The 27,834-nt window shown below is 44.7% G+C and overlaps 1 protein-coding gene across 1 annotated transcript in view; it reads right to left on the bottom strand.

Moving 5' to 3' along the window:
* The window catches only part of SLC26A5 (solute carrier family 26 member 5), a 365,888-nt gene that overhangs the window by 224,621 nt on the left and 113,433 nt on the right, over window positions 1–27,834 (bottom strand). Inside the window, exons 2-3 of the mRNA XM_069229639.1 lie at window positions 23,380–23,582; window positions 20,861–21,000 (exon numbers count right to left, since the gene is read on the bottom strand). Coding sequence (XP_069085740.1) covers window positions 20,861–21,000; window positions 23,380–23,534 — 295 coding nt within the window. The 5' untranslated portion in view covers window positions 23,535–23,582. The remainder of the gene's footprint in view (window positions 1–20,860; window positions 21,001–23,379; window positions 23,583–27,834) is intronic.

Here is a 27,834-nt window from a genome sequence, read left to right on the forward strand (position 1 = left end):
AACCAGAGGCTTATAACCCTCAGTAGTGCAGTCTCAGCGCCCTCTCTCCCTTCTTGGTGTGTTGTGTCTGCGTACAACACTCACATCACTCAAGCACAGAATTTCTCCCCCGATTATAAAGTCCCTGAGCAAAATGGCAAATGCTATGAAGCAGACATACTTGTGCAATATATTTGACCTGACACCTTGGATTTATTCAGTGACCATAAGTAACTATACAAACACCATTGGATACATGGATACACTCCACCACACAATTTCACAACCAGCTGACTTACCACTTTAAAGATGAGATCATCCAAATAGTCACTACCTCAATGAAAGCTGTCACTGTTCATTCTATATCTGCTCCATAGGGAAAGAAGGCATTTTGAAATCTTGGTGTCTGGTGGAATATTCTACTCACAGAAGTGGGAATTTCCCAAACACGAGTATCCAGTCAGTGCCAGGTCCTATATTTGTAGATTAGATGGAAAGTGTCATCTCACTATACATGAGAAAAATGTGCCGAGAAAATCTCAACACCAACACGGTCTACAGCGAAAAATAAAACAAAACTTCAATCCAGAAACTAAAATTCCTCAGCGGTGACATCGAAACGCATCCCCTGGCAGTAAAACATGCTGTCGCCTGGCAGGTTACCAGTGTCTGCTGGTTTGAACGCATCATTCTAGTCCCGATATTGCTTCACTGGCTCCCCTTTCAAGTTTCGTGGATCTCTAAGTCTGCCTGCTGCACAATTCATCTCATAATAAATCATTAAAATGTGTGATAGATAAACATCATGTAAGGAAGAGTTTCCTTTGGAAATTCCAAAAAATCTTATCTGGTTGTGCTCGAGACTTTCGAAACTAGTCCCCAGACTGTGCCCAATGGCACAATGCAAAACAACGCCCCTCTGCAAACTGTAGCCAGGATCTCCAAATGTTCACTTACTTATAGACCGCTTTGAGGAGCGAAGGCCCCAACAGACCACACAGGCTACAGGCACCTACGATAAAGCCATGTATCAAACACCATCTCTTAGAATATACCAAAGTAATTTCAAACCATTCTTTTTAGAATGTCGATCACTTTCATGGGCTTATTCTCTGTTATTCCAACAGAAACTGCATAACACCTTAGCTGCAAAGGACAGCTATATATGACGAAATGCCTTGTTATCACAGTCATCACTGTCACTAAGTACCAATTTCCTACAGAGAAATTAGAGGACAGCAACACCGGTAAACTCAGTGGACAATTCTTGATCTGAATGCATTAGGCGCTTCACCCGCACTCTCGTGTGTGTGCTTCATGAGACACTTCTCTGACTTTCTTTCACTTTGGAGGCACCAGCATCCCGCCACTAACTCTAAAGCACCCAACCACCCTATAACCCGTCCGACCGCTAAACTCTTAATCACTCTTACCACCCTTTACCACTACCTAATCCTAAAAGCTAAAACACCCGTACCATCCTATAACCCTGTCCACCGCTAAACCCTAAAAAATACCCTTACCGCCCTATACCCCACCCAAACCTAAACCCCAAAAATACACTTACTACCCTTTAACCCTACCCAGCGCTCCCCCCTAAAACACCCTTTACCAGTACCCACCTCTAAAAGCTAAAACACCCTTACCACCCTATCACCCTACCAACCCCTAAATGCTCAAAAATAACCTTACCACCCTATACCCTTATCCAATTCTAAACCCTAAAAAGACCCTTACCACCTTAAACACCACCCTAACCCTAAGCCCTAAAAACACCCTTACCACCCAATGGCCTAACCACCCCTAAACACACTTTACCACACTACGCCTCCAACGCTAACCCCAAAATACCCCTCCTTCCCTATAATCTTAACCACCCCAAAACTATAATATATGTGTGTGTACGCGCGTTTACACACAGATACACACAGTTACCTTAAATATACTCACCTTTTGTTGTAAAGACATACGCAGTAAAGGCATATGTGTTGTTAAAACATGAGTGGTAAAGGCACTGCATGGTAAATGATGCGTGGTAAAGGCATTGCTTGATAACGCCTGTATTGTAACTGCTGTTTAGCCATCCAGTATGGGGACAACCTTCCTCTCTCATGAGCTTGGGACCACCACTGAGTTTCAATAAATATTACTCCAAGAGGCTTCCCAGTCCCCATTTCCTTTTGGAAATACTACTTTTTTCAGGAGGTTACTCACTCTCTTGTAAAATCTTAGCCGTCACTTTCCTATCCCCAGCAAATCCATTTCTAAGCATAGTTTGTGGAAATCTGTTTCATGCAACTGGTAAGGTTAACTGAGGAACTGAGCTTGCTGTCGCCTCGAGACTCCAAAAACCATAGATGGAATAGTATGAATGTCTATTAAAAGTACACTCCCCAGCAGCAAGGGGAAGAAAACCTTTGAGTACTCCAATGAAACATTGTTACAACAGTGCAGCCTATTTTCTCTTGAAAGAAACTAATCGCTAGTGGGTTGGCATAGTAGTCAATACAGGTGGCAGGAGGATAAAAAGAGCTAAGGAACAACTAAATGCAGACTTTTACCCTTTCGTAAGTCAACACGAAGGTGACCTTTGATAAAAATGGTATCAGTGACCTAGTTTTCTTTAAGTAAGGAAATGAGACTTCGGGAGTCTCCAAATCAGGTCACAGATCTCTCAGCATAAAGACTGATAAGTATGCAGTAGATTCGTCACAACAGTTTTTTGGTCCTTTGGAAAGCTGTGCCAATCATGTTTATAATACTTTAAAAGAAGAATGGGTAGATTTGTTTGTATAAGTGCTCAGCAAGTATTGATTCATCCACATGGAACCATCCTGCTGGCATAACTACTTCTCTGAGCATGTTGTGGACCTCTCCTCGGGATATTTTCCCCATCACACTGAACATTGTGTTGTCTTGCGCCTTCACGTTTTCAATTCTTTTTAGACTGCTAACTCTGGTCAAACATCTGTTACATTTGCTTGTCTTTCAATAATCTGAAAGATTCCTTTTCCATTGCCAACACAACCAGACCTCTGTAGTGTCAATAGGGTTTTTATTATGTTAGCTCCTCCCTCAAATGCTCTGCTAAGTAGCCTCATTAGTTGCTGAAGAATCACGTTTCCCGACTAAATAGATGGTGAAAGAACTCATCAACAAATTCTTGAACCGGGGCAGTGAAGTCAAGCTCAATATTGCATGCGTCCACTGGAAGCCAAGAACCTGACAAGACCCTGGCCTCCTTATCAGCTAAGTCTTTAGTGAATGGTATTTGCTGCTCTGTGACTTCTTGTGCACTCAGCCCCGAGGACTGACTCCCTGTGTGAAGTCTGGGAGACGTTATGCATGGCTGTCCATGTAATGTCACAAAATATCAATGTTAATGAGATATTTCTTTGCAACTTCCAAGAACACTCCTTAGAAAGAATACAACTCATAGATCAAACCTTCAACGATTTGTCTGTAGTTAGTTATCACAATATTACCAATACCACAAACCATTAACGAACCAGCTCAACCAAACACACTACACAACACATTAAACAGGACACCTTCCATACAACCAACACAGCCTACCCATGTTTCCCAACAATTCTTTATTTTATTTTTCCAAGAGGTGTACATTGATATTACAGCATTTTCCAACAATATAACAGGTAACACTGTTAATATGCTAAGGGCAATTGCCAGTGACAATAACAGAAATCTTGCACATTGTGTACTAGAGATTTCCATGGTCAGGCTTTGTCCGCTTGATAGTCAGCACATCGCTGTGTAGGTCAATAGAAAATTAGAGCAGAATAGAAGAAAAAAAAAAAACATTAATGAGGACCAAGTAACTGTTGTAAACACATTAAAAGCAAGTCACATATTGAATTACTCGGAGGTCTAACTAAAGGTACAAACATGTCTAGGTTGTTCTATATAAACTAACATTTCATATGTTTTGCATTTACATTCAGAGAACGAGACTGCGTAAGCACCAATCAACAATCGCAGAGACCTAAGTAGGAGTGGAAGAAGAAGAAAAGAGATTAGAGCCGCAGGAGAGGGGAACGCTTCACAATTTGAGAATGTCACTCCTGCAGGATGGCCTTGCAATTACAGGGGGAGGAAGCAAAGGGGAGGGTCAAAGTGTGTCCTCTTTGCTACGCGGCGCAAAGTGCAGAATACTGGTACCGCAGATTGGGGCAGGGGCGACTGGAAACCCAAAGCAGCCCTGGTAACTTTGTCAGTCCAACCCGGTGGGGGGGTGGGGAGGGGGGGGGGGGAAGAAGGTGTTGGTGGCTGCAAGTGCGAAGAACTGCTGCTTTTGTTACTGGGGACCAATACTGCAGCAAAATCGGCGTCCAGTAACAAAACCGTCCCGCTGCTGTAAAACCAACCTCCACCCTTCCTGCTGCCTGGAAAAAACCCTGATGCCCGCTACGGCCAGTACGGCCCTGGGTTGGGGCCATGGGTCAAAAGGGTCCATTCAGACTGGTAGCAGTGTAGGCTGTTCAGGGAGAGAGGGAGGCATCCCTGCAAGCTGCAGGAAAGCAAAGCAATAACACATATCAGTGAATAGATATAGGGTGCTTCCAAAGGCATCGAGCCTCCTCAGCTCGCAGGAGTGTGTTCTCTGCTGCTGCCCATGCCATTAGCACTTGCTGCCAAGCTTCTATTGCTGGAGGGAGGGGAGCCTTCCACCGATGTGGTACCATAGTTTTAGCCAACAGTACTGCCATTTCAAGTTACCAAACTGCAGTCTTGTTGTGCTTAGTGCAAGGGTACATTCCTAGCGCACAGACCTCCCAGCTAGGTGCATTGGTCGTTTCCAACCTGTGTACCAGTTGAGTAATGGTATCGGACCAATAATGGGACACTGTAGCTGCGGCAGGATGCCGGGCGAGTCTCTATAATCCTGAAAGTCTTCCTGTGTTAGGTGACCTACTTCATCCTGGCACAAAGCCTTTTTGGTCAGCATGTACTAGGAGCAGATCAGCAGTATCAGGTTGTCTGCCAATACTTAGCTCAGAAACTTATAGTTAGTATTTAGAATCCTAAGCAGTCAGTACAAGGAGAGGTTTGAGCTATCCCTACCAGGCTTCAGAATAGAAATAAGCTTGGCCTCATGCATGAAAGCAGGAAAGATACCTGCGTCCAGTGCGAATTCGTTTATTTGAGCCAAATGCAGAGCTAAAAATGCCGAAAAGACAGTATAGAATTTTAGTGGGAGCCCATTCGGACCATGGTTTTTAGGTCGAGTTACGGGTTGATGACGGGTGGTGAAAGTGGTATTCTATTGGAATTAGCAGGGCAGATTTAAATTAGGATGCTAAATGGCAACATTTTCATTTTTTGCTGCGGACAGATGAAGAAAGTAAAGGCGTGTTTGACCAATTTATGTGGCAAGAAAAGTCCAGTTATGAATTTTCAATTCCAATAGCTCTAACTCCAGCAAATGTGAGACCTAATGTATTATAAATGGTTGTTTTAGTGGCCAGGGATTTAATTGATTTTTTTACCTCAGTGTCAGTAACTGGGGGCCCACACTATGACTCAGGTCCCGTGTAATCAGGGATATATAGGAATTCCAGCTAGGTAAGTCAGCACCTCTACATCGGCAGGTGCTGTTCTGCAGTGTAGAGTTGAGTAGTATTCGCTTAATCATCCAAGTAAATAGGGCTCCAGGCTGCTCTGCTTCCTTATGTGTTCTTGCTGAGTGTGCCACAAAGTTAACACATCACAGCCATTCAAGCATTTTGGCATGCATTGAACGAGTGGCCAATAAGGGTCCTTGTGTTCCTCTTTCCAGATCGCTCGAGACACCAACCCAAGTAAGGACTCCTCACTAGTGCTCAGGCCCCACTTCTTGCCCTTCTTAAACCACTACTACTGCTGAGATACAGTGCCCATGAATGGTAAACTTAAATGCATCCTACTCCAGAGCTCGATTGGAGGTTGTGTTCATGTTGTGATGAAAATAATCAGTTATGTTGTCATGTAAAGTGGTATGGAGCACCTGGTCATGCAGCAAGAAATGCTGGGGTTTCCAGGTTGGAATGGGGTGGGCATGATGCCCCCCAGGTGGATTCCATGGTCATAACGATCCCATGGAAGCAGTATAAACAATCCTATCTAGGTGGGAAGGCTGATTGTAGAAGGAAGAGTAAAAGTTGAAAGAAATATACCCTTATGCCTCCATTGTGCCTTTGCCAAATGTCCTGAAAAGGACCACTGTTGTATCCAACTGGAAAGGCGTTTTGCATTCAATGCGGTCGGGCCGGAAGAAGAGGAGGAAACTCCTACCCAGCTTATGGTCCAGCTCACTGTTAAAGTTTTCCCCAAACAACCAAGGGATATCAGCCCATGCACCAGTACACCAAACAGACGCTCTCCGAAAACTGCCTGTTCCACATTAGGGGCAGGAATGTCACCCAAGAGGAGTGGTCTGCTGCCCAGCCTGCCCTTCACGAGTACTTATTGTCCCTCACCCTGCAGGACAGTCCTCTGTGGCTGGAAAGGTATCCCAGCCTGCACTCAAATTAATTCACCCCCTCCTGGATTAAGCCTAGTAATTTGTGTAGAATAATTAGCCCGCCACTGTTTTTGTAAAAGGGCTATCTCTGCGTCGCTCATATGCGATTCCTGAAAAAAGGCTTTGTGCGCTCCTCAATACATAAGAAATTAGTATACAACATAAAGCTTATTAGCCAAACCCATCCCCCTCAGATTGCATGTAAAGAAATTGTAGTCAGATATCAACATGGCTGAGTTATTTCAAAAGTGAGGGCATGCATGCAGAACCGCACAACGCAAAAGAAGCATACAATTTATTGTAGCTGACAATGATCTCCATTATTGTGGACCTGATAACCTGCACCATTCTGTGAAAAATAATTATTAACCAGAACAAGAACACAAATACGAACGGCAGAGGGTGGAACAAAACCCGTCCCAAAACGTTGAACATAAACATGTAATTTTGCATAGTGGTAGACTATAGCCAAGGTTGGTGGTCAGAAGCTTGAGGCACTTCATGAAAGGAATAGTACTGTAGTGTAGGGGTCAAGGTTCAGGACAGTAGGCAGGGCATCTTAGTTCTCAACAAGAAGCATTATGCAACAGGGTTATAGTTTTATGGGCACTGTGGTGAGTGTGCTAAGAAGCAGTCTCTCTATGCCGTCATTCATTAGACCGCTTGAGTCAGTATTACCAATCACGGCAATAGTCTTGTGGTTGCCAGGTGTGTGAGATAAAGAGCACTGCAATCGAGCCCTTACAGTAAGCAATCAGTGGTTTTTGTCCAGAAAGTGAGATGCGTGATCTAGATGATTCCTTGCCGTTTGATGCTGCTAAACCCTCTGGAGAAAGCCAAACCTATACAGAAATACAGCTACGCAGAGTGTTTGTCAACATCAATTTGGTACTCCGAAGGAGTAGAACCACCACAAAGCATCTTCCCGATATGACGGTGAGAACTCTTACTTCCCCGTCTCCTCTGAGGACGTACTTCATTATCCTTGTCAGAAGATTTATTTGTGGTCGTTTGCTGGTCTGCCCAGTCCCATGCTTCTGCTGGGTCATCAAAGAGGTGTGACTTATGCACAGTCACTAAGAGGAGCCTGGAAAGGAAGAGTAACAAGTATGTGGACCCAGTTTCTGAAGCTTGCTGTTCACCCTGGGAAAGAGATGCACAGTCATTGCACCACCAGAGTTTAATCAGAAAACATCATGACTTGATTTTGCTCAAGTTCAAGCGGGGATAGGCGGCACACCTCGCATAGAATGGCATTGCAGTCTCTGTAGTGGAGGAACTTCATGACCATTGGGGGGGAAGGCCTAGGAGGTGGGCACTATGACAGGACACGAAGGGCCCATTATGTTGGCAAAAATGCTGCTAGCGTAGCGGCTGCCATCTGATCCAGTTCTCATGGTAGGCTGCAGCATATTGTCCCTCTGTCTCTTCAGTTAGCGCTACTATACAAATATTATTTCTGTAAGATCGACCCTCAGCGTCCTCTGCCCGCCCCTCAAGGAACTGCATCCTGTCAGTTCAGGAAAGTGTTTTTGGGTATCTGCTGACTGTGGCATCTTGTCCCTCAGTCTCTTCAGTTAGCCTTAATATGGGAATATTATTTCTGTGAGATCTGCCCTTAGTGTCCTCCACACGCCCCCTCAAGGAATTGCATCCTGTCCATTCGTTAAGTGCTTTTGGGCATCCACCGAGTGTGGCTGCGTGTCTAAGTAACCTTTGTGTGGACCACTCACTCACTAAGCTTACTGTAATCATCCTTATGAAGAATGAAGTTTGTAGCAACAGAGTTGATTTTTTGTTCCAAGAAAATTCTGGAGTGTTCAATTGTGGCACAAATGATGTCCAGTTTACCAGTGATTTCCACTGAGGTCATTAATGAACTTGATGAAGCCTTTGACACAGAGCCCATGGTCTGCCCTCCAGATCTTTGGGACACAGAGGTAGACCTAAGTTTTCTCATGACTCAAGACGGCAAGACAAGGCAATTGTGGTTGTTTCACAAAGGTGAGACCTGGCCGGCTTGTAAACTGTGGCCCAGCCAGCAGGCCCCATCTACAGCATGAGCTGCCTGCATTCCAGAAGTATAGGTCTCAGGTCGTCACACAAGGGAAAAAGGTCAATTTTGAGCAGGGTTGATTGCTGTACCAGCAGGATAAGTTTGTGGTTGTATTGCTCGTCTGACAGATCTTTCAACATCTAATTAGCAGTCCATTAGCGCTCCATTTTGTGCATCCTGCCCCTTTCTCCAAGGTGCTACTGGAGCAGACTTGCTATTAGAGGGAAAAGGAGGAAGGGCAGTCACCAGCAGGTTGCTAAGTCCTGTCTATGGGACACAGATGTGGCAGGTTCGATGGAATAGACCTATTTGCAGACCCAGCAAACCCCGCAAGTCATGTACTGGCCCAGTCCAGCAAGTTCCCTCACAGATAAGCGCAGTGCCACCCAAACTGATGGGCTGCAGTCATGGGGGAATCAAATCCGCCCTCAGATATGCTCCTCACAGCAGTGTTGCAGGCAGCATTTGTGGTCATCCCAAAAGTGCCTGCACTCGAACTCCGATCCATAAAGAGCAGCATCTTAGTAGTGCAACCTCAAGGGTTAATCAATGGCTCCTCTTTAAGCAGAATAAACCAAGAAACAACAACATACACACAGCCCAATTTTTTTTAAAGGTATTCGGATTCAGTCCTCAGATATCTTAACATATACCCGCTGCTCACTGAATAAATGAATAAGCCACTTAGGAGAGAAAGAAATCAAAATACAATATCTGTAACTGATCCCCAAAAGCGGCATTGAACGCTGATCTGAAAAGCAATCTCAGAACAATGATGAAAGTTTTCAGGACTCCTGAAAACACTAAAATGCCAGCATTAGCTTTAACCAAATACCATCATAGCAGCAAATTCTTCTATATTGGCAAAAATATTGTGTAATGCGTGATTTAAATACATTCAGTTCATATAATAAATACTTCTTATTTGATGCGTAAACGGATTAAAAAAAATCTATGCTGGTAGCAAAACAAGGCATGCAAGATTCCATGTTTTGAATGCTGATCTTGCATGTGCACGTGCAGTGGTCCTCTGCCCCATTTCACTGTACTGGTCATGAGTGCTGGATATACTCTCCCATGTTAGTGGGAATAGAGTTGGATTCTGTTCGCTGGAGTCTGTCATATTGGGTCTTTTCCCTCTGCCCAAAATTGGTAAAGCCTCTATCAAATACATAGATCTGCCTTTGCTCCTGGGTAAACAGAATACCATAATCAAATGCAAAAAGCTGGCACCACCTTCTGTAGAGACAGCAAAATCTGTTGCTGGCTCAGCTCTGAAAGCACACATTTGCTTAGGGAAAAGAGGGATGATCTTCAGAAACATATTTCACAAGTTTAGGATTTCCCGCTAGAAGAGTTTAAGTCTTTAGCTAAAGATGATGTACGCCCTCCATAGATTTCTCACCCTAGTCGTTTACTGAAATAATTGCTGGAATTGTGAATAATACAACTAATATGTTATTATATTTTGCAGGGGCACTTATCGATTGCTTTATGATGGGTGATGCCGGACCTCTTTCTATTGTTGTTTCAATTTATTTGCATTCGATTTGTATATTTGCAGCATAACAGTGGATAATCTTGATCTAGTCAATTATGTTTTGAATGTCGGAAGAGGGGTCGGTTGAGTAAGTGTTTCGCATTTGTTATGTTCTAATAAAATTGTACAGTGTTATTTTGATACATACTGATTTGCTGAAGTGGTTGTTTCCACTGACTGTAACTTTTATTATGCTACTAATACGACTTGTGCTAATAAAAATATATTTTTACAAATTCTACAGGCTGCTCAAAAAGCAGTTTTGTACTGATGTAAATTAAAAGGATCCTATTGTCTAGTTTGAAACATTAAATGTGATATTTGAAAAAAAATTTGGCAAAGCATTTTGAAACATAGTTGTGCATACTCTTTGCATCCGACTAAGATTAACTCAACTGTCTTTTTATTGCAAACATTGCACATCTGTTTTGATTACCTTCTAATATTTTTTGGAAAATTATATATGTTGGTCCCATAGAAGACCCTGAGGAGATGTATTCATATCTTTTATATGCCTGACTTTCATTTTCGCCACATATTTTCCAGATAATTTTTAGTAATTCACCATCAGCAAACGCGAACCACGATTCACCTTAATAACGCAAACCAACTCCTTGGAAACTGAGCTTTTTATTCAGAGCATTGTTGATAGCTAAAATAATGGTTTTAACAATATTGAAGTTGTCTAAAAACGGCATGTCAAAGACTGGATCAAAGACTTATTTGAGGTGGATGGCTTGTAGAATTTTACATGACGTGCTATTCCTGTTGTCATATACTAGGATTATCTGAAAAAGCTTTTTTCTGGGGTTATTCTCAGAGATCATGAGTTTGCTTGTGACCACAAAGTCCACTCAACGCTCGTCTAGAAGAGACCAGTCTGGAATTGCTTGTGTTTCTGTCTGGAACAGGCCTGGCTTTGAAGTTTGAGTTGAACATCTCCTATTGGCAGAACCAAAACTCCTTTATGTATTCCTTGCCTCTGTCTACAGTGGCATAATGGAAGAAAAACAATGGACTGGAAATCAAACCCCAACTAAGGGCTTGATTTAGAATTTGGTGGAGGGGGTTCCCCCATCATAAACCTAACGGATAACCCATCCGCAGTATTATGTTCTCATAATAGCTTGTGGAGATCGTAATACGGTGGACGTGATATCCGTCATGTGTGTGACAGAGTAATCCATGCACCAAACTCTAAATCAGGCACTTAGTGGCTGAGATTCATTAAATTATTCCTTCTATCACATTGTTGACAAGGTCTTTCTAGAACACATGGCCCTAACTGAAGGAAAACCCACTATTGTTTAAACCAAGGAAAGTCTAGAACATGGAAAATAGGTTTCAAATTGTATTTTTGTTCCAAAGGGCAACAGTAGGATTTGTTCAACCTACGGCACATCCTTTGTAGTTTTGGGATTTGTAGTGAATGAAAAATTTGGTAAAGGAGGTTGAAATAATCTCAGCAATAAATGACCAGTGACATAGATTGAGCCATATTATGGTTGTACTACAGCAAAGGCAACCCCTTCATCAGAATCAGCTTTTAGAAGCTCATTCCTCTTGGCTCATACTAAATACTAGTCAAACATGATAATTGTCTTTCACATTTTGCTCCGGGTCATGGCTTTAAGAAGGAAGTGGGGTGTTTACTAGTTCAAACTCATATTTGCCATCGGGTCACAAGTGGATCGGACTGTTTTCTGCGTAAATAGAAAGTGACGGTTGGTAATGCTGAATGACACAAAAACACTGGGATATAAGAAGGTCTTGTGTGATTTCTGAAGCTCCCTATATTAACCTTTTTTGTGGAATAATGTTTAGTACTGGTGCATATTTATTTAGAGGGAGATTTGTGAGATAAGGCTTCATTTATTCCCCATGAGTCACTTGCACTCCTATTCACCCTTATGGAACTCATTTGGGTCCTCTTGCCAGCCTGCACCATTTCCAAAACCAGCTGCATTATCTACAAAACCAACTGCATTATCTACAAAGCCATCAGAACCTGAACGCTTGCTTATATAGCTGACAAGCTCACCCTCTCCGGGGCTCTCAGCACACCAGCAGCAACGACAACACCAGACTGGAGACAGAGAAGTTCAAAAAAGAAAATAACAAAGCAAAAGGCCTTCTCAGCTTGTGCACCAAGACCTAGAAGGATGTTCTTGTATCCACCAGAATCACCCAACGTTGCTTCAAATTACATATCTCTATAAAGAACACTACATCACAATGAATTAACTGTCCACCTGTCCTTACAGAATCCAGTTCTGCCTCCAATTACCTTCTGACTGTATCCTTACCTTTGTCTTGGTATAGACCTTGTTAGTATTTGGCCAAATGCGCACTATACAAATACCACATATGCATATCTTTGTTCTCACAGGCATTTAAGAAGGATCCATTGTGTGCTACACCACTGCCATTTACACGTGGACCTTCAATATTCCAGAAAGATTACTAAAGTAACTAATTGTCAAAAACTTGATGTGGTTAATATTGTTGAAAATGGAACTCCTAATTGATGATTCAAAGATTTTTATGGAGGAGTGTCGGACTGTTTGTTTCTGTACTGATGAAAACTTTCAATGGATCTATAAATTCACTAAAAAAAACAAAAGTTGAAAAGACATTATAGTCAGTCAAAACATTCCATTTTAAATGAACAAAACCACTGATATTCACCAGTTATTGTTATCTCAAGCAACAATAACTTGTGCCCTAATGTAACTAACTTGTGGCCTTGGCATGCTCAGTGCTGTTATCAAAGATGTAATTTCAGATGTTGCAGTTATGTTATCAAATATTTCACAGACCACGTCATAAGTGATGTAATATTTTAGGCAATTAGCAGTCCCTTGTGAAAGCGCAAGTTATAGTTACTTTAGCTCTTGAGTTATACTTGAGACAGATATAACTGGTCAATTTCAGTGGTTTGGTTAATTTAAAACACTATCTTTTAACTGACATTTTCTCCTAACGATAATCTCCCTTCAACCTTTAGTTTTTTCAGTGAATTTCTAGGTTAAAAATAAAAAAATAAAAGTAAAATAAGATGTTACAGTTCCTAACAATAATGTTACTTTAACCTTTGTTTTCTTCAGGGAATTTCTATGTTAAGTAAGGCACACCTACGTCCTTTGTTAAGGGGTAAAAATACCAAAATATAAAAAGTGGCTGGCTTATTGGCTTTATCAAGGTGTCAACACATCAACAAATATATAGCAAACCTACTGGCTCTGTCAAAAAGTCACCAATAACTATTATCGAATGTATATTTTATAAATTCATAAATTCACTGTTTAATAACAACAGCAGTTGCCACTACATTTTTTCAATAAAACATTACTTTAAAACACACATTAAATATGCCTTTGAGACTTTTTAGGCATTTTTCCGGACACAAAGTGTAGCCATAGAACGAACCACAATGGGGCCCTCTGCAAATGGAGGGTCTGTATACAACCGGATGCTCAGGCTCATACTTGAGGGGGGTATGCATGAGAGGATTAGCTGTTTGTGGCATGGCCTGGCCAGAAGCCAGGCCTTGAGCACAACCGTATGCAGTGTTAATTGGCTGCCTGTTTATGGGTTGGGGCAGGGACCAGCTGAATGCCAGTGTATGCAGCCATTGGGCTGTGTCCTACTTCAGCAGACTCTGTGCAGGGCCAAGCCCAAGGCCAAGTCCAAAGCCAAAGGCACACTTGAAGAACAGCCATGCAAACCTTAGCTTGCACAACAAATGCAATGCTTATGACTTCACAATATGTATACCATTAAACAACAACACCTAAAAGCACAATCTAATAACATAACAGCACATAAGCAAATCATTAAATAATAGTACATACATAATTATCTCTTTAATAGTTTTATGGATCAAATCTGTTCATTGTTTTGAAAATATAAACATACAAAATACAGCTCATCGCGGGACATGGAATAAAATGTATCAGCACAGCAACAATTCCAAATCTGCAGGCGAAAGTCCCTCCCATAAATCCAAAGGTCATGCCCAAAGGGACCTCCCAGCCAACCCTCTGCCTGCAGAACCATTAGCCGACTGGCAACGCCCAATAATCTTTCAGGCTGTTAGTCCCACAGATGAGAACCACACAAACATGTACAACACTGCCTCCCCCCGAAAGATCATGTCATCATCCTGCCTCTCCACTCCTCTATCCCCTGCCACGTCCAAACTCAGCCCCCCCCTCAGCAACCCCTCCCACAGCACTCTGACCAGAAATTCAAATCAGCGTCAGAGCTCTCAGGTAAGTCGGGCATGTCAACTCAGCGAATTCTGCAGAAAGGTCCTGAAGGAACGGCTTCCACATCTCACTCAAATCACCTATCCGCTGCTGAGAGGCTAACGTGAGTTTCTCCATGGCAAGAATAAACCACAGCTTCTGAAGCCATGAGCCACGCGTCGGAACCCTATCTGTACCCCAGAGAGCTAGAATCTGCTGCAGCGCTGCGTTAAGTGCCAGGGCCATCTGCCTCCCTTTTAGAGATCTTAAAGGAAAGGTAAAGGGGTTGGGTAGCCCCAACAAAATATACGATGGGAATCTAGGAATCTCAACCTGAAACGCTGTATCATCTATAATGTTTTCCCAGTAGCGATGTAGCTTGGGGCAATGCCAAAGCAGATGCACAAGTGTGCCTGTAGCTCCACACCCCCTCCAGCAAAGATCCGACTTATTATGGTCCCATGCATGTATCCGTGCTGGGGTATAATACCAGTATGAAGCAACTTTATATGATGTCTCTGTCCCTGCTGTATTGTATGCTGTGTGGTGTATTCTATAAAATATACTGTCCCATTCCTCATCTGTAAATTCTCTCTCCAGCTCCTTCTCCCAACTCAACTGTCCCTCTGACTTAGGCGGGCGCTTCTCCCCCTGCAGAAGCCGATAAAGTTCTGAGATAACTCTTTTATCGTCCTTCTTTAGGAACAGCCATTTCTCAAATGGCGTAAGAGGCCTATCTATGAATGCTCTGTTCGCCGGTAGGAGAGCCCAGTGCCGAACCTGTTAATACATCAGCCTATCCGCTTCCAATAGGCCATAGGCCTTTCTCATCTGGTCAAAGGTCAACACCCCCTGTTCATCAAAAAGACTTCCTATCCTCCAGCAGCCCCCGTTGTACCAAAGTCTCAGGCCCTCCAGACAGAGCCCTGGCTCGAAGTCCAGATTTGCGCCTACGGGGGGTCATCGGGGACGGGAAAGTCATCAGCCCTAAACGGCAGGCCACTGCATCCCATACGTGTAACGTTGTTCCCGTGATCGGGGAAGAATAAAGACCTCTAGCCCTGTGCCGATGCAGGAGCCAAGGCTCCTTCCATATATGAGAGCCTGCCACCGCCTGATCCATAAAACACCAATGTTTCTCTGTGAGTGGGCGGCTCCACTCCAAAAGGAAGCGCAGCTGCGTTGCCTGGAAATATCTCAAAAGACACGGAATCGCCAGTCCTCCCTTGCTCTTAGGGCGATATAAAACCTGTTACGGGAGATACGCCGGCCGACCCTCCCATATAAATCTCAGGATTGCTGATTGAAGAGTGGCAATAGTCCGGGACGGTGGGGATAATGGGAGCGCTTGAAACATATACAGTATCCGCGGCAAGATTGTCATCTTGACCGCAGCCACCCAGCCCAGCCAAGACAGCTTGTGTCTCCCCCACACCTCCAGGTCCCGCTGTATATCGCGGACCAGCTTCCTGTAGTTCAAGCTCGCCGTTTTTGCAGCCGACGTCGCCAATTCAACCCTAAGTTAGGAAAGATGCGAAGACGACCAAAGAAAGGAGTATTGAGCTCTCAGGTCTTCCTCATGATCCGAGCTTACTGACAGACTAAGGACCTGAGACTTCTGCATATTCACCTTAAATCCCGAAACCTGGCTAAACTCAGCCAATATCTCCATAAGAGCAGGCTCTGCAAGAGTAAGGATCACGTCATCTGCATACAGGGTTATAAGATGGTGGTCTCCGCCGAATTTGACACCGGAAACCGAGGGACTATCCCGCAAGCGGTGCGCAAGAGGCTCCATATATAACGCAAACAAAAGGGGGGAAAGCGGGCATCCCTGTCTGGTCCCATGCATAACCGGGAACGGCCTAGAGAGCACACCATTAACACGAACCGCTGCTCTGGGGGACCGATAGGCGCATTGGATCCAAGACCTAAAACCCGGACCCAGACCAAAGCGATCCAGAACCCAGAAGAGGTATGGCCAATGAACCCTATCGAACGCCTTTTCGGCGTCAACAGAGAGGAAAAGCGCCTCTCTACGAGATCTGTCTATTTTATCTAGCAGATGTAGAAGTCGCTTCGTGTTATCACCACATTGCCGGTTTGGAATAAAACCGGACTGATCCGGATCGATAAGACCCAGCATATAAGAGTTAAGGCGGTAAGCAAGAATCCCAGTGAATAGTTTGGCATCTATATTCAGAAGCGAAATCGGCCTATATGAGGCACACTCCTCTGGGTCCTTACCCGGTTTATGTATAACAGCAATGGTAGCATCCAGCATACTAGGCGTCAAGGTTCCCGACGTCCGAAAGGAATTAAAAAGCCGCATGAGGAGCGGGGCGAGCTCTACACAAAAGGTCTTATAAAAACAATGCCGTGAACCCGTCAGGGCCACGGGACTTCCCGCTCTTTAGGCAGGAGATCGCCGATATAACTTCTTTGGCCCTTATCTGCTGGTCTAGCAGGGACACCTCCTTCTCACCAAGAGGAGTGACTGCTATGCCCTCTAAATAAGAATCCAGGATCGCTTTGTCCCGCTCATCCGCCGCATACAACCCCCGGTAAAACTCCGCAAATGCCTCAACAATCTGGTCACTCGTGCGAGCCTCTTCACCGGAAGGGGAATGAATCAGTTTGACCGCTGACGTTGCACGCTGCGCTCGCAACCGGTGTGCCAATAGCTTTCCGCATCTATTGCTCCCTATATAGTATTTATGCTTAAGTCGCACTACCGCGTAGTACTCCGCCCTGTCCCAGTCCAGTCGCTTCAGCTGTTCCCTTTCCTTCTCTAGTTCCCGCCAAATTCTAGGCGCGCCAGTGGATTTATGGGAGCGCTCCAGAACAGCTACCCTCTGCTCTAACTTCTCTCTTACCTCCCTCCTTGCTCTATTATCTCTCGCGGACAGTGCCATCACCTCGCCCCATACTACTGCCTTCAGTGCCTCCCACACGGTCTCCACGGAAGTGCTGCCATCGTCATTAAAGCTAACATAATCCGTAATCGCCCGCCGGAGCGACTCCACCACTATCTCACTCTGGAGCAATGAATCCCTAAAGCGCCAGCTCGGAGTGCCAACTCGGCCCATTTCCATGGTGATCTCTACAGTAATCGGGGCATAATCAGTCAAGGCCCTGGGTTCAATCGTAGCCTCCCAGACCCGGGGCATGAACTCGTGTGAGGCCAGAAAAAGATCGAGCCGCGCATAAGTCTTGGTCGCCGCTGAATAGAAGGAGTAATCTCAGAGCGTGGGATGCAACTTCCTCCACACATCCTCCAGCCCGCACTCAGCCAGCCACTGACGCCCCACCTCTGACAATGCCCCGTTCTGCCCAAAGCGCTGGCCCGAGCGGTCAAGCTCATTGTCCATCACCAGATTAAAATCTCCACCTACCAAAATGACACTATCTGGCGAACTCAATATGGGGGAAACTGCCTGTCTCAGGAAGGGCTCCTGCTGGGTATTCGGAGCATAAAGGGAAGCAATGGTGAAAGAGAAGACCCCAAGTCTTATTCTAATAGCCAGGAACCTGCCTGGCACTTCGTGCACCTTCCCAACTATCACCCTAGCAAAAGTCTTCGAAAGCAATATTGCCACTCCTGCATGCTTCGTAGCTGCTGAGGACCAGAGCTGTCTAGGGAACCATCTGGAGTGCATGCGAAACGTATCTTTATGCAGCAAGTGGGTCTCTTGTAATAGACAGATATGACTCCCGGATTTCTCTAGACCTGACAAAATCGCTAACCGCTTGGTCGGACTGTTAAGCCCCCGGACATTCAAACTTAAGCACTTAACTGTCATACCATCAAAGGGAAGAATCGCTCGGAGAGACTAAGACCCAGAACAGCACCTCAGCTACTCCAAGACCCATGGCCATACCGTTATGACCCGTAGTGACCAAACTCGCGGGGAAGCATACGAACATATAACCATAACGCACAACAGGTGCTCGTAACAAAAAAGTCCTCTCACACACAACCCACAGAGGGCCGTAAAACCACACAAGTTTGCCCGTTAAGTCCACCAACTCCGCCGCCCAGGCCCCGCACAGACGGGCACAGGCCCGCAACCAGCGACCCCGTACTGCCCAACAGCGTTGCGTCTTCCTCGCCTAGGCATTTGTCCCAGCCGCCACACTGCTCACTGCTCACTGCCGACTGACGTTCCGAGATCTGCTCCAACACAGTAGGGCGCTGCTGTTTCCTCCTGCTCTCCTTCCTCCGCCAGCGCAAGCGATCTCCTCCAGCCAGGCCCAGATTCAAGTCCGGACCCTGGGTGTCCCCCTCCAGGCCCAGGATCTGATTTGCCTCAGATAGCGCCTTCACCTGGCGAGGCTGGTCCTCCCAGCAGAAAACAAGGCGGAACGGGTGACCCCATGAGTAGGAGACAGCATGCGCACGTAAATGCCCCGTGATAGGTTTAAACTCCCATCGTCATTGCAAGGTCCGGACTGAAAGGTCCTGGTATAATTGAAGTTGAAGGCCTCTAAAGTGGACCTGCGGAAGATTGCGTGCCTGTTGCAAAATGCTTTCTTTCAGCCTGTAATTGTAGACACATGCCAAAATATCCAGTGGGCGGTCTCCAGCTCCGCCAGATCGTCCCACACGATGTACCCTATCCAGGACGATCTCCCGGGACTCCTCCAGGTCAAGGACTGAGCGGAACAGCGCCACCACAAAGTCTCCAATGTCCTCCTTCTCAGCTCCAGTCGGCACACCTCTAATGCGAATATTATGCCTGCGTGAGCGGTTCTCCAGATCCTCAACCGTCATCTGAAGGAGATTCTGCTGCTCCTGTAAGCGTACGACTTCCTGCTGAAGGACCGCCACCTCCTCGCCGCGGGCAGATTCACCATCCTCAACCTGGGTTATCCGCTCTCCTAGAGACGTAAGTTCAACCCGCAACTCCTTCACCTCGTGAGATATATCTTTGCGGAGTTCCTGCAGGTCACCGCGGAGCGATTCAAACAAGGAGGTAAGGAAGCCCTTCGTGACCGGGGCGCCTCATCCTCTGCTATCTCCCTCCTTGCCTTGGGTGACTTCGCGGACGGCGGTTCTTCAGGGGCCCCCCCGGGCAACGGGCGTCCCCCAGTCAGCATGTCTCTTACCGTCCGGTCCGCTTGGGCCTGGAGTTCGCCATCTCCTCTGCCCTCTGACGGCTGCAGCTCAGGTATCTCAGTCGGACCTCTACGTCTCAGCACCGGGAGCCGTATTCTCCTGGGCGCTCACTTTCACCAGCAGCCGTCGGCCTTCCCTCTGTAAGGCACTCCGTGGATCCACTCCTCAACACAGCACGTCTCCACGCCAAACAAGGCTGCCGCGGGCCGCCCGCACTGCCGACCAGCGACCCAGCCTCACCACGCCACTATCGGCTCCTCCTCTGCAGGGCACAGCTACTCAGGAGCACCTCCACCCCTTCGCCGTCTCTGCTAAGGTCTCTCCGCCCAGGTCCCAGCAGGCAGGCCCCGCCGTCTCTCTGGCTCCAGCACCGGCCCGTCAGTAGGCCCCCATCATGGGCCCTCTTCACCAGGGAGGTGCGCACCCCGTGAAGGGCGCCGCCGCACCCCCACAGCCACCCAGCAGGCCGCCAGACGCCAGGCCTGTCGCTCAGTACAAGCCGCGGGCCGCCACACCCGCCGGCCGCGGCTCCAGCCCAAGACACGCGGCCCCGTGTGCGCAATAGCACGGCCGCAGACGTCCTTAAGGCTCGGGCCCCCGGTGCCCCACAACTTCAGGCATCTCGGCCCGGCCTCACAGGCTCCCCCCATCGGGGTCAGGAAGTAAATCCAGGGCCTAGGTGGCGGAGCACGGAACAACGCGTCCGCTCACGCCGCCATCTTGGCCACGCCCCCTCTCTTTATTAGTTTTAATGTGGTATGCAATTTCATTTGTAATTTCATCAATTACATCAAGAGGGAGTCATGAGCATTGCATTAGTTATGTTTGTTATGGTTGCATGGCTACCTTGTGAGTTATGATTTGCGATCCTAACCATAAATTGTGAGTTTCAGTGGTTTTCTTTTTCAATTTTTAACCATAACTGTAATTTAAGTAGGATTTTTTCCAGTAAATTTGTGATTTTTTAAAAATCTACGGTTGTGTTTCAACCAGAGCTAACCATAATTTTACTTCAACCTTTGATTTTCTGTGAATATATTTACATATGTATCTGTATATCAATATATGCACACACACACACTTTTCCAGCTATAAATGCCATTGTTATAATGATTCACACTATAAATTTATTGTGACAGTAAATTCATAATTGGGGTTTGATTAAACCAAACAGAGCATAACTTTTCATTTGAATATTTAATATAAATATTGTCTTAAACGTGTACAATATTTTCTATACAAAATGTTCGTATCTCCATGTGCTTCTAATATGATTAAAACAAAATGTGTCAAAATAATGTAATAATATAAAATATGTCTGTAAAGGTTTGTGGTAAGTCATGAAAAAAATGTAATCTTCAGTTTCATTTTCATATAATCAAAACACGGGACTAACCTTGAGGAAGTTGCATAACACCAGTACTGAGACCAGAAACAATGTCCCCCAAAATATACTCCTTCACAGGATACCGTGGAAGCCATTTTAAAATTGGTAAAAAACTGTAGAGATGAGACTTGGCTTTTTTGGAAGAACAGCTGGAAACACACAAAGACAAAAACAGGACATTACATTACAAATGAAAGGAAAAAACACTCTTTTCATTAAATTGCAATTTCCTAAAAATTCTCACAATTTAACTACCAAATGTTTACATTTATTCAGAATTTGAAAAACTATGCCGCAGATGAAGCTAGTACCAGAGGAAGTTTTTCATGACATCTTTCTGTCTCAATTTACAAAAAAAAAAAAAAGAAAATGTTTTCGATGTAATACAGTTCATTAGATCATACGAAAGCATCTTTTAGTTTCAGGAAACGCCTGGAAAAAAAGTTCCATGTTTACTCTTTAAGGTAGCTCCTAGGATTGGAGTAAATATTGGATTTTTTGGTATTTTGTATGACGCAAGCCTTGGATATCCATGGAGTAGCGAAACCTCAAATTACTTTTGCACAGTCAAATGATACAGGTACATATGTCTTCAAAGAGAAAATGTGACACTGAAGTGCTATTGCGCTCAAGTCTTCTTTCGTTTATATTTTAGCGTGATTGCCCTTGCAACTAGATTTTCTCATAAGGAAATTCCAATATTTTGGAGGAACCACCAAGTCACTGAATGCAACCCTATGGATTAAACATGAACGGAACTTAAATTGTATGGGTGCATTATAGTAACAAAAAAATCGATAACACCATTTCAGCATCTAGCTATGGAAACTAGAAACTGATTCATTCTGGCTTCTTTAAACGCTACAGTACCAGTGAAAAGATTAACCAATGTGTAACTGTAGCAGGGGAGTCCAAAATGTTTTCAGGACAACTACTGACCGTATAAACGATTCCCATTTAGAGACACTGTAGTTAACTCTACCCTTTGTGGATGTTCTGAATTTCTGGCAAAATTTGGCCCTCATGGACGAGTGCCAAGTATACCTGATTTACAGCCTTTTAAATTGCCGGTTTTAATTTGGTATGTTGTGCGCAGTCTCTTCCAGTGACCACAAAAAATTAAATCAAGCCTATGATGTAAATGGCAGCGGTAGAGAGAAGGGTGCTGAGGCGAGGGAGCTAAGTGGGGGGAATATAAGGATTGGTGAAAGTAAGAGTGGGTGGGTGGAAGAGGTGGGAGGGTAAGTGGCTGGGGAAGCAGAATGGTGGGAATCAGAGGGAGCGGGAGAAAGGAGGAGGGGTGGGGAGATCCTGGAGACAGGATGTATCAAAAGGGCGTTCGGGAGAGGAGGGAGGAGCTAAGTAGTAAGAGGAGGGAGCAGGAGAAAGTAGGAGCTTGGTGGGAAAGCCATGGTGTGGAATGAACCAGAGACAGGAGGGGACTCTGGAACAGTGTGCGCAGGATAAGAGTGGGATTCACTCTCAGATTGGTAAACGTTTTAGGGGGGTGGGGGGCTCGGGGTAGTTTAGGTTTTAGGGATGGGGTGGGGGTGGTTTTAGGGGTGGGTTGGGTAATTTTAGGGGCGCGTGGGGGGTTCAGGTTTTAGGAGTGGGGTGGGGGTTGGGGTTGTTTTAGGGGTGGGGGTGCTGGGGTGGTTTTAGGGGTGGGTTGGGGGCTCGGGTAATTTTAGGGGCGGGGTGAGGGGTTGGGGGAGTTTAGGTTTTAGGGGTGGGTTGGAGGGCTCGGGTAGTTTTAGGGGCGGGTGGTTTTAGGTTATAGGGGTGGGGGTTGGGGTACTTTACGTTTCAGGGATGGGGTTGGGGTTGTTTTAGGGGCAGGGTGGGGGGTCGTGGTAATTTTAGGGACGAGGTGGGTTTGGGTAGTTTTAGGGGCAAGCATGGGGGGTTGGCGTGGTTTTATGGGAGGGGGTGGGGGGGGTCATGGTAATTTTTAGGGGTGGGGGCCAGGGGGGACGCATGCTGGAACCATGCATGCCTATCACTAATGCCTTTACCAGGAATGCCTTTACAAACGAAAAATCGTTGTTAAGGCATTCATGGTAAAGGCATTAGTGGTAACAACGCGGGCGTTATTCTGACTTTGTTGTTCAGGTATGCGTTGTTCCAGCATGCGTTGTTCCGACATACATTCATTATGTTTCAGTTGTAGTGTGCAAGTCAAGTTATTGGCTTTTAGGCTGTTGGTTGCTTGTAGTGGATTTCACTTAAGTGGGAAGGGATTAGCTGGTCCTGTGAGTTTGTCTGTATCCCCCACACCTTGCCATCCTGACTTTCATCGTTAGTTCAGTGTTTGCATGCTACCTGTATTAGTGAATATCCTTGTCGCTCTCTTTGGCATCAGTGCTACAGAGAGGCAGAAAAACACAGCAGGAGAGTCAACTATGTTGTGCAAGAATCAAAGGTGTATCTGCGAAGTTATGTTTTAAAGCCTCTTTTGCTGTAGTGACTCCGGCTTTCACTTGTTGAGATACATTTTCTGCACGCATAGGAAAAACAGTCGAACCTACCGACAGTAATGCTTTAGTCTTTCAGTGATCGGCGTCACCTTCTTTTCTTTCACATGCAGCTGTTCTTGCAATATTTCCAGGTTATATATAGGTCGTCTCACACAGTATGAGTTTGTTTGATCAGCACAATCCTGATGTTCTGCAGGGTGCTCCATAGTACATTTCTGTTATGTGATGACCAGCCCTGTGCATTTAAGAAGCACCTATAACGAGAATGTCACGTGTGATTTAGTTTCTTAGGTAGGCTTAACAGTGCCATTTTCATACACAATAAGTGAAAGGGTAACAATATTTATTCAAAGTCATAACGTGAAATAGAAGCAATGATATCATCATAAGCAAAAGTCACACCACATTTGATTGAAAAATATACACAACTTGGACAGTCTAGACACGCGTAATCACGCTGAGACAGCCTCATTAGAGGACTCTTAAGTGGAAGATATTACATAAACTTGAGAGCGGCTTACCAGCTCTAACACTGCTGCTGGGTTTTCCCCAAGCTTCTGCAAAAAATGTTTTGTATAAGTAACAAGGGGAGCCAAGTTCTGTCAAATTTGGTAAGTCACTCACGGGTGGTAGCTGACAGCTTCTCTATCAACTAAATAATCCAATCCTTTCCCCATCAGTGATTGGTTGCAGGTTTAACAGTTGACTTTCACATTTATATGTGTGCCTGTGAGAAATTAGGTTGCCGGTTGAGGGAGGGTGAGACCTTCTCAAGCTACAGCCACAGTCCTTGTAAGGGTGAACCACAAAAGTCATTAAGCAATGCTGTACTTAACCCTATAATTGCCTGGCACAAAAAGCAATCAGACTTAACAAAGAGGCGATGTATAAAGTATTTATGCAGCACTTAAACAGTAATAAAGTGAAAACACAACACAAGAAAAAAAAAAAAATCACACACCTGTTTAAAAAAAATAGGTTAAAATTGAATAAATGACTCAACACCAAAACAACAAAACTCCATTCAGAACCACCAGAGTTATGAATTTTTAAATATTTAAGTAAAATATAGTGCCTACAAGGTCAAAGCAGCAACCGTGAACATCTAGTCACGCGAGACCCGAGCAAAGTCAAGTATTATGGCCGACCATGATGGCGCACCGTTCAGATACACAAGATGGATTGAGTCGGGTCTCCACTTACCTTTGGACTTAGGATGAAGAAAAATGACTTGAGACGGTACAGTTCAGCAGGGGGAAAGACAGCCCACGATGTCCAAGGAGGTGTTGTCGTCGGGGAGCTACTGAACAGGGTCACAGTGAGGATTTCAACATTTGGGCTTAGTCTGTTTTCTGGAAGTAAAACAGGTTACTCCTTCACAACAGTGATGGATGTCCCGTCCGTCTAAATCTAAATCCAAATCCCACTGGATATAAAGAGATTTAGATTTGGGGAGACGGTACCCTTGTGACGAAGTTACCATTCTGCCAAGTTCTAAATCAGGCTCTAAGTCGCCAGCAGAGATACCATACGATTTCTTTCACTACCACCTTTGATCGCATGTGCTAAATCCATTAACGCACCTCTTAATGCTGCCCTACTACATTTTTCATTCCAATCACAATGGTATTATTACAGTATTGTTGAGTATCCCGCTCCCAGCCTATGCTTTGCTTCCACTTCACCAATGTACGAGAAGCCCAAAACATATCTTAGAAATGTCAGATCTATCTTAGATGATGGAGCCTGGAGAAGTGCTGTATAAACAGTCCTAGTTACTGCATCCTACCACCAAACAATGATCTCAGCTACTAAGTCACCAAAACAAAATGCTTATGCTTGATGGTAAAGCACGATGAATTGGAGGCTCTTTGACTATTCATAGGTTTTCCACAGATTTACATATGTATCAGTACAGAAACTTTATTCGACTTTCAGCAAGTCATAAAAGTACTACAAGTCATAAAAAATCTCCAATTATAATACATTTCAATATATAAAAAAGAAAGAAATAATAAAAGAATAAAAGGCACACAACAGTAAACTGTCTGGTGAATCGATAGAAAGCCCTGTTACAGTAAATTGCACTTACATTTCCGTCCCCATAGATTTCCTTATCTTTAATACAGTACATAAAAAGTTAGCCAAAGTTCCACAGATCTCTAAGGAAGATAGTGACTGAAGGCAGGCATAGGCTGTACGACATTGGGGGAGATTGATAGACCTTAAAAGTGGAACTACTAGGCGCTTCCTCTGGTGGGCATAGAAATTGCAGAATAAAATCACATGAATTGTGGATTGAGGTGTCTTTGCATCACAGGGGCATGGTTTTAACGAGGTAGACCAATCGTTCATAATTGGAAATGAAACTAAACGATGAAACGAATCTAGCCTGAATCTAGTAAGGACGTAACGATGGCGAAGGTGTACCACGTTTGCCAAATACAGCTGCATGCCCTCAACCGTCAAAATTATTTGGTTATGAATTACGGTGTTTTTTTTTTTATTCAGCCCTCCAACGTATGTCTTCTAGATACTTTAATGCCAGGATACTCAGGTCCTTCCTAGATATCTTCCCCAGTGAAAGTGGGTTTGTGTAGTAGTCTTTATTGCCCATTTTTTCGAAAAAGGTCATAATGTATTTTAACCACGGTACCCTTGATGTATATAATGACTTCGTACAATCAGTCAGGATAACCTTATTAAAACCGGTATGTTCCGAGGTCCAAACTTTATGCCATAATAACAGTGGCTGAATCTTTATCAAGTCTACAATAAAGGGAACCCCGAGTTCCAAATGAATGACATACGATGAAGTGCCATTTGGTACCCTCAGCAGGTGTCTTAAAAAATCGTTTTCCACTGTCTGCATTAAATCACAGTTTGTATGTCCCCAAATTCCTGCCCCATACGTGGCTGCCGGAATACACTTGGCTTTATAAATCTTTATCATGTTTGACGGCGTAATCCCCCCAAGCCTTTTGGAGAAGAGTCGTAATGCCATCGTTGTTTTGATTAGGTGCACTCTCTTCGTCTTCCTGCAGTTGGCCCAGGAACCCAGCTTATCGAAGATTATGCTCAAGTACGAAAAGGTTTGCACGGTTTCGACCTTGCTTTCTGCAATAATGATGTTATAAGTCTTACCGCGCTTCCCTCCACAGTTCATGATAAAAGTTTTGGAGCGATTGACAGTAAGACCCAGCTGTGACATATATTTGATGCAGGTAGTTAGGAGTTTCTGGAGAGCTATTGGGGTCCTGGCCATTAATACTGCGTCGTCTGCGTAGAGTAATACCGGAACGGGTCGGTTGTCTATTTGGGGTAGATCTTTACACTTAGTGGCCAATTCTTTATCTAGATTATTTATATACATTGAAAATAGGAGCGGAGCGAGAACGCAGCCTTGGCGCACTCCTCTGTATAGACCAAAAGGGCGAGTACATTCCCTTTTTAAGCCATACCTCACTCTTGCTCTGCACCCTGTGTACATTTCACGAATAAATTGAATTAAGGCCGGTTCTACCCCCATACTATTTTAAATGTCCCATAATTTGTCATGAATTACACAGTCGAAAGCTGATGATAAATCAATAAAGGCCAGGTGGAGATTGCCTGCTCTGATCTTAGTATACTTTCCAATAATGAGACTTAAATTTAAACTTTGTTCCACTGTTCCGATTCCTTTCCTGAATCCATACTGGACCGGGGATAAAACGTTCTTTTCTTCCGCCCATGTTTGCAGCCTATTCAGTATTATTCTCCCTGCTAATTTAGCTGTTGTGTCCAGCAGGGAGATTGGCCTGTAACAGGCTGGATTAAGGCGGTCACCCTTTTTGTTTATTGGGATAATGTTGGAATCTCTCCAAGATGGTAGGGGTCCGCATATGCAGACAGCCCTCAGTGTCTGCGTCAGTACAGGCCCCCACAGCTCTATGTTGGCCTTGAATATGTCAATCGGGACACCATCAGGGCCCAGCGCTTTCCCTGATTTGCTTATTATTATAGCTTCCTCTACCTCCTGGAGGCTAAATTGGGGGGTTATAACCAGGCGCGGCCCTTCCTGTGAATCATGATCATGTGTACGGTCTGTTATATCACTCGCCAATTAGTATATTTTGGAAAAATATGCAACCCAGTCTTCTTCAGAGATGGTGATTTCCATTCTGGGAATGTCTTTCTCCCCTAACACGGGGGAATTTATTGTCTGCCAAAAGAGTATGTTATCTTTCTTACGACTTGCTATATGGAGAGTTTCCCACAAGGTTGTTTTCATAGTCAGTTTCCTTTCCTTTATTGCTGTCTTATATTCCTGTCTGCGTTTACGGATGTCACTTAAGCACCTTTTCTGGGCATTTAAGGCCTGTTTCAGTCTCTTATGTGCTTGTACAGGTAGGGACTAACCCAGGTAGGGACTAACCCAGCACTAATGAAAGAAGTGGGGAAGGGCCTTCTCGGACTCTTGTAGAAGGAGGAAGAGGATGAGAGGTGAAGTAAAGAAAAGGGATT

Source organism: Pleurodeles waltl, chromosome 4_1 (genome assembly GCF_031143425.1).
Source record: "Pleurodeles waltl isolate 20211129_DDA chromosome 4_1, aPleWal1.hap1.20221129, whole genome shotgun sequence".
NCBI lineage: Eukaryota > Metazoa > Chordata > Amphibia > Caudata > Salamandridae > Pleurodeles > Pleurodeles waltl.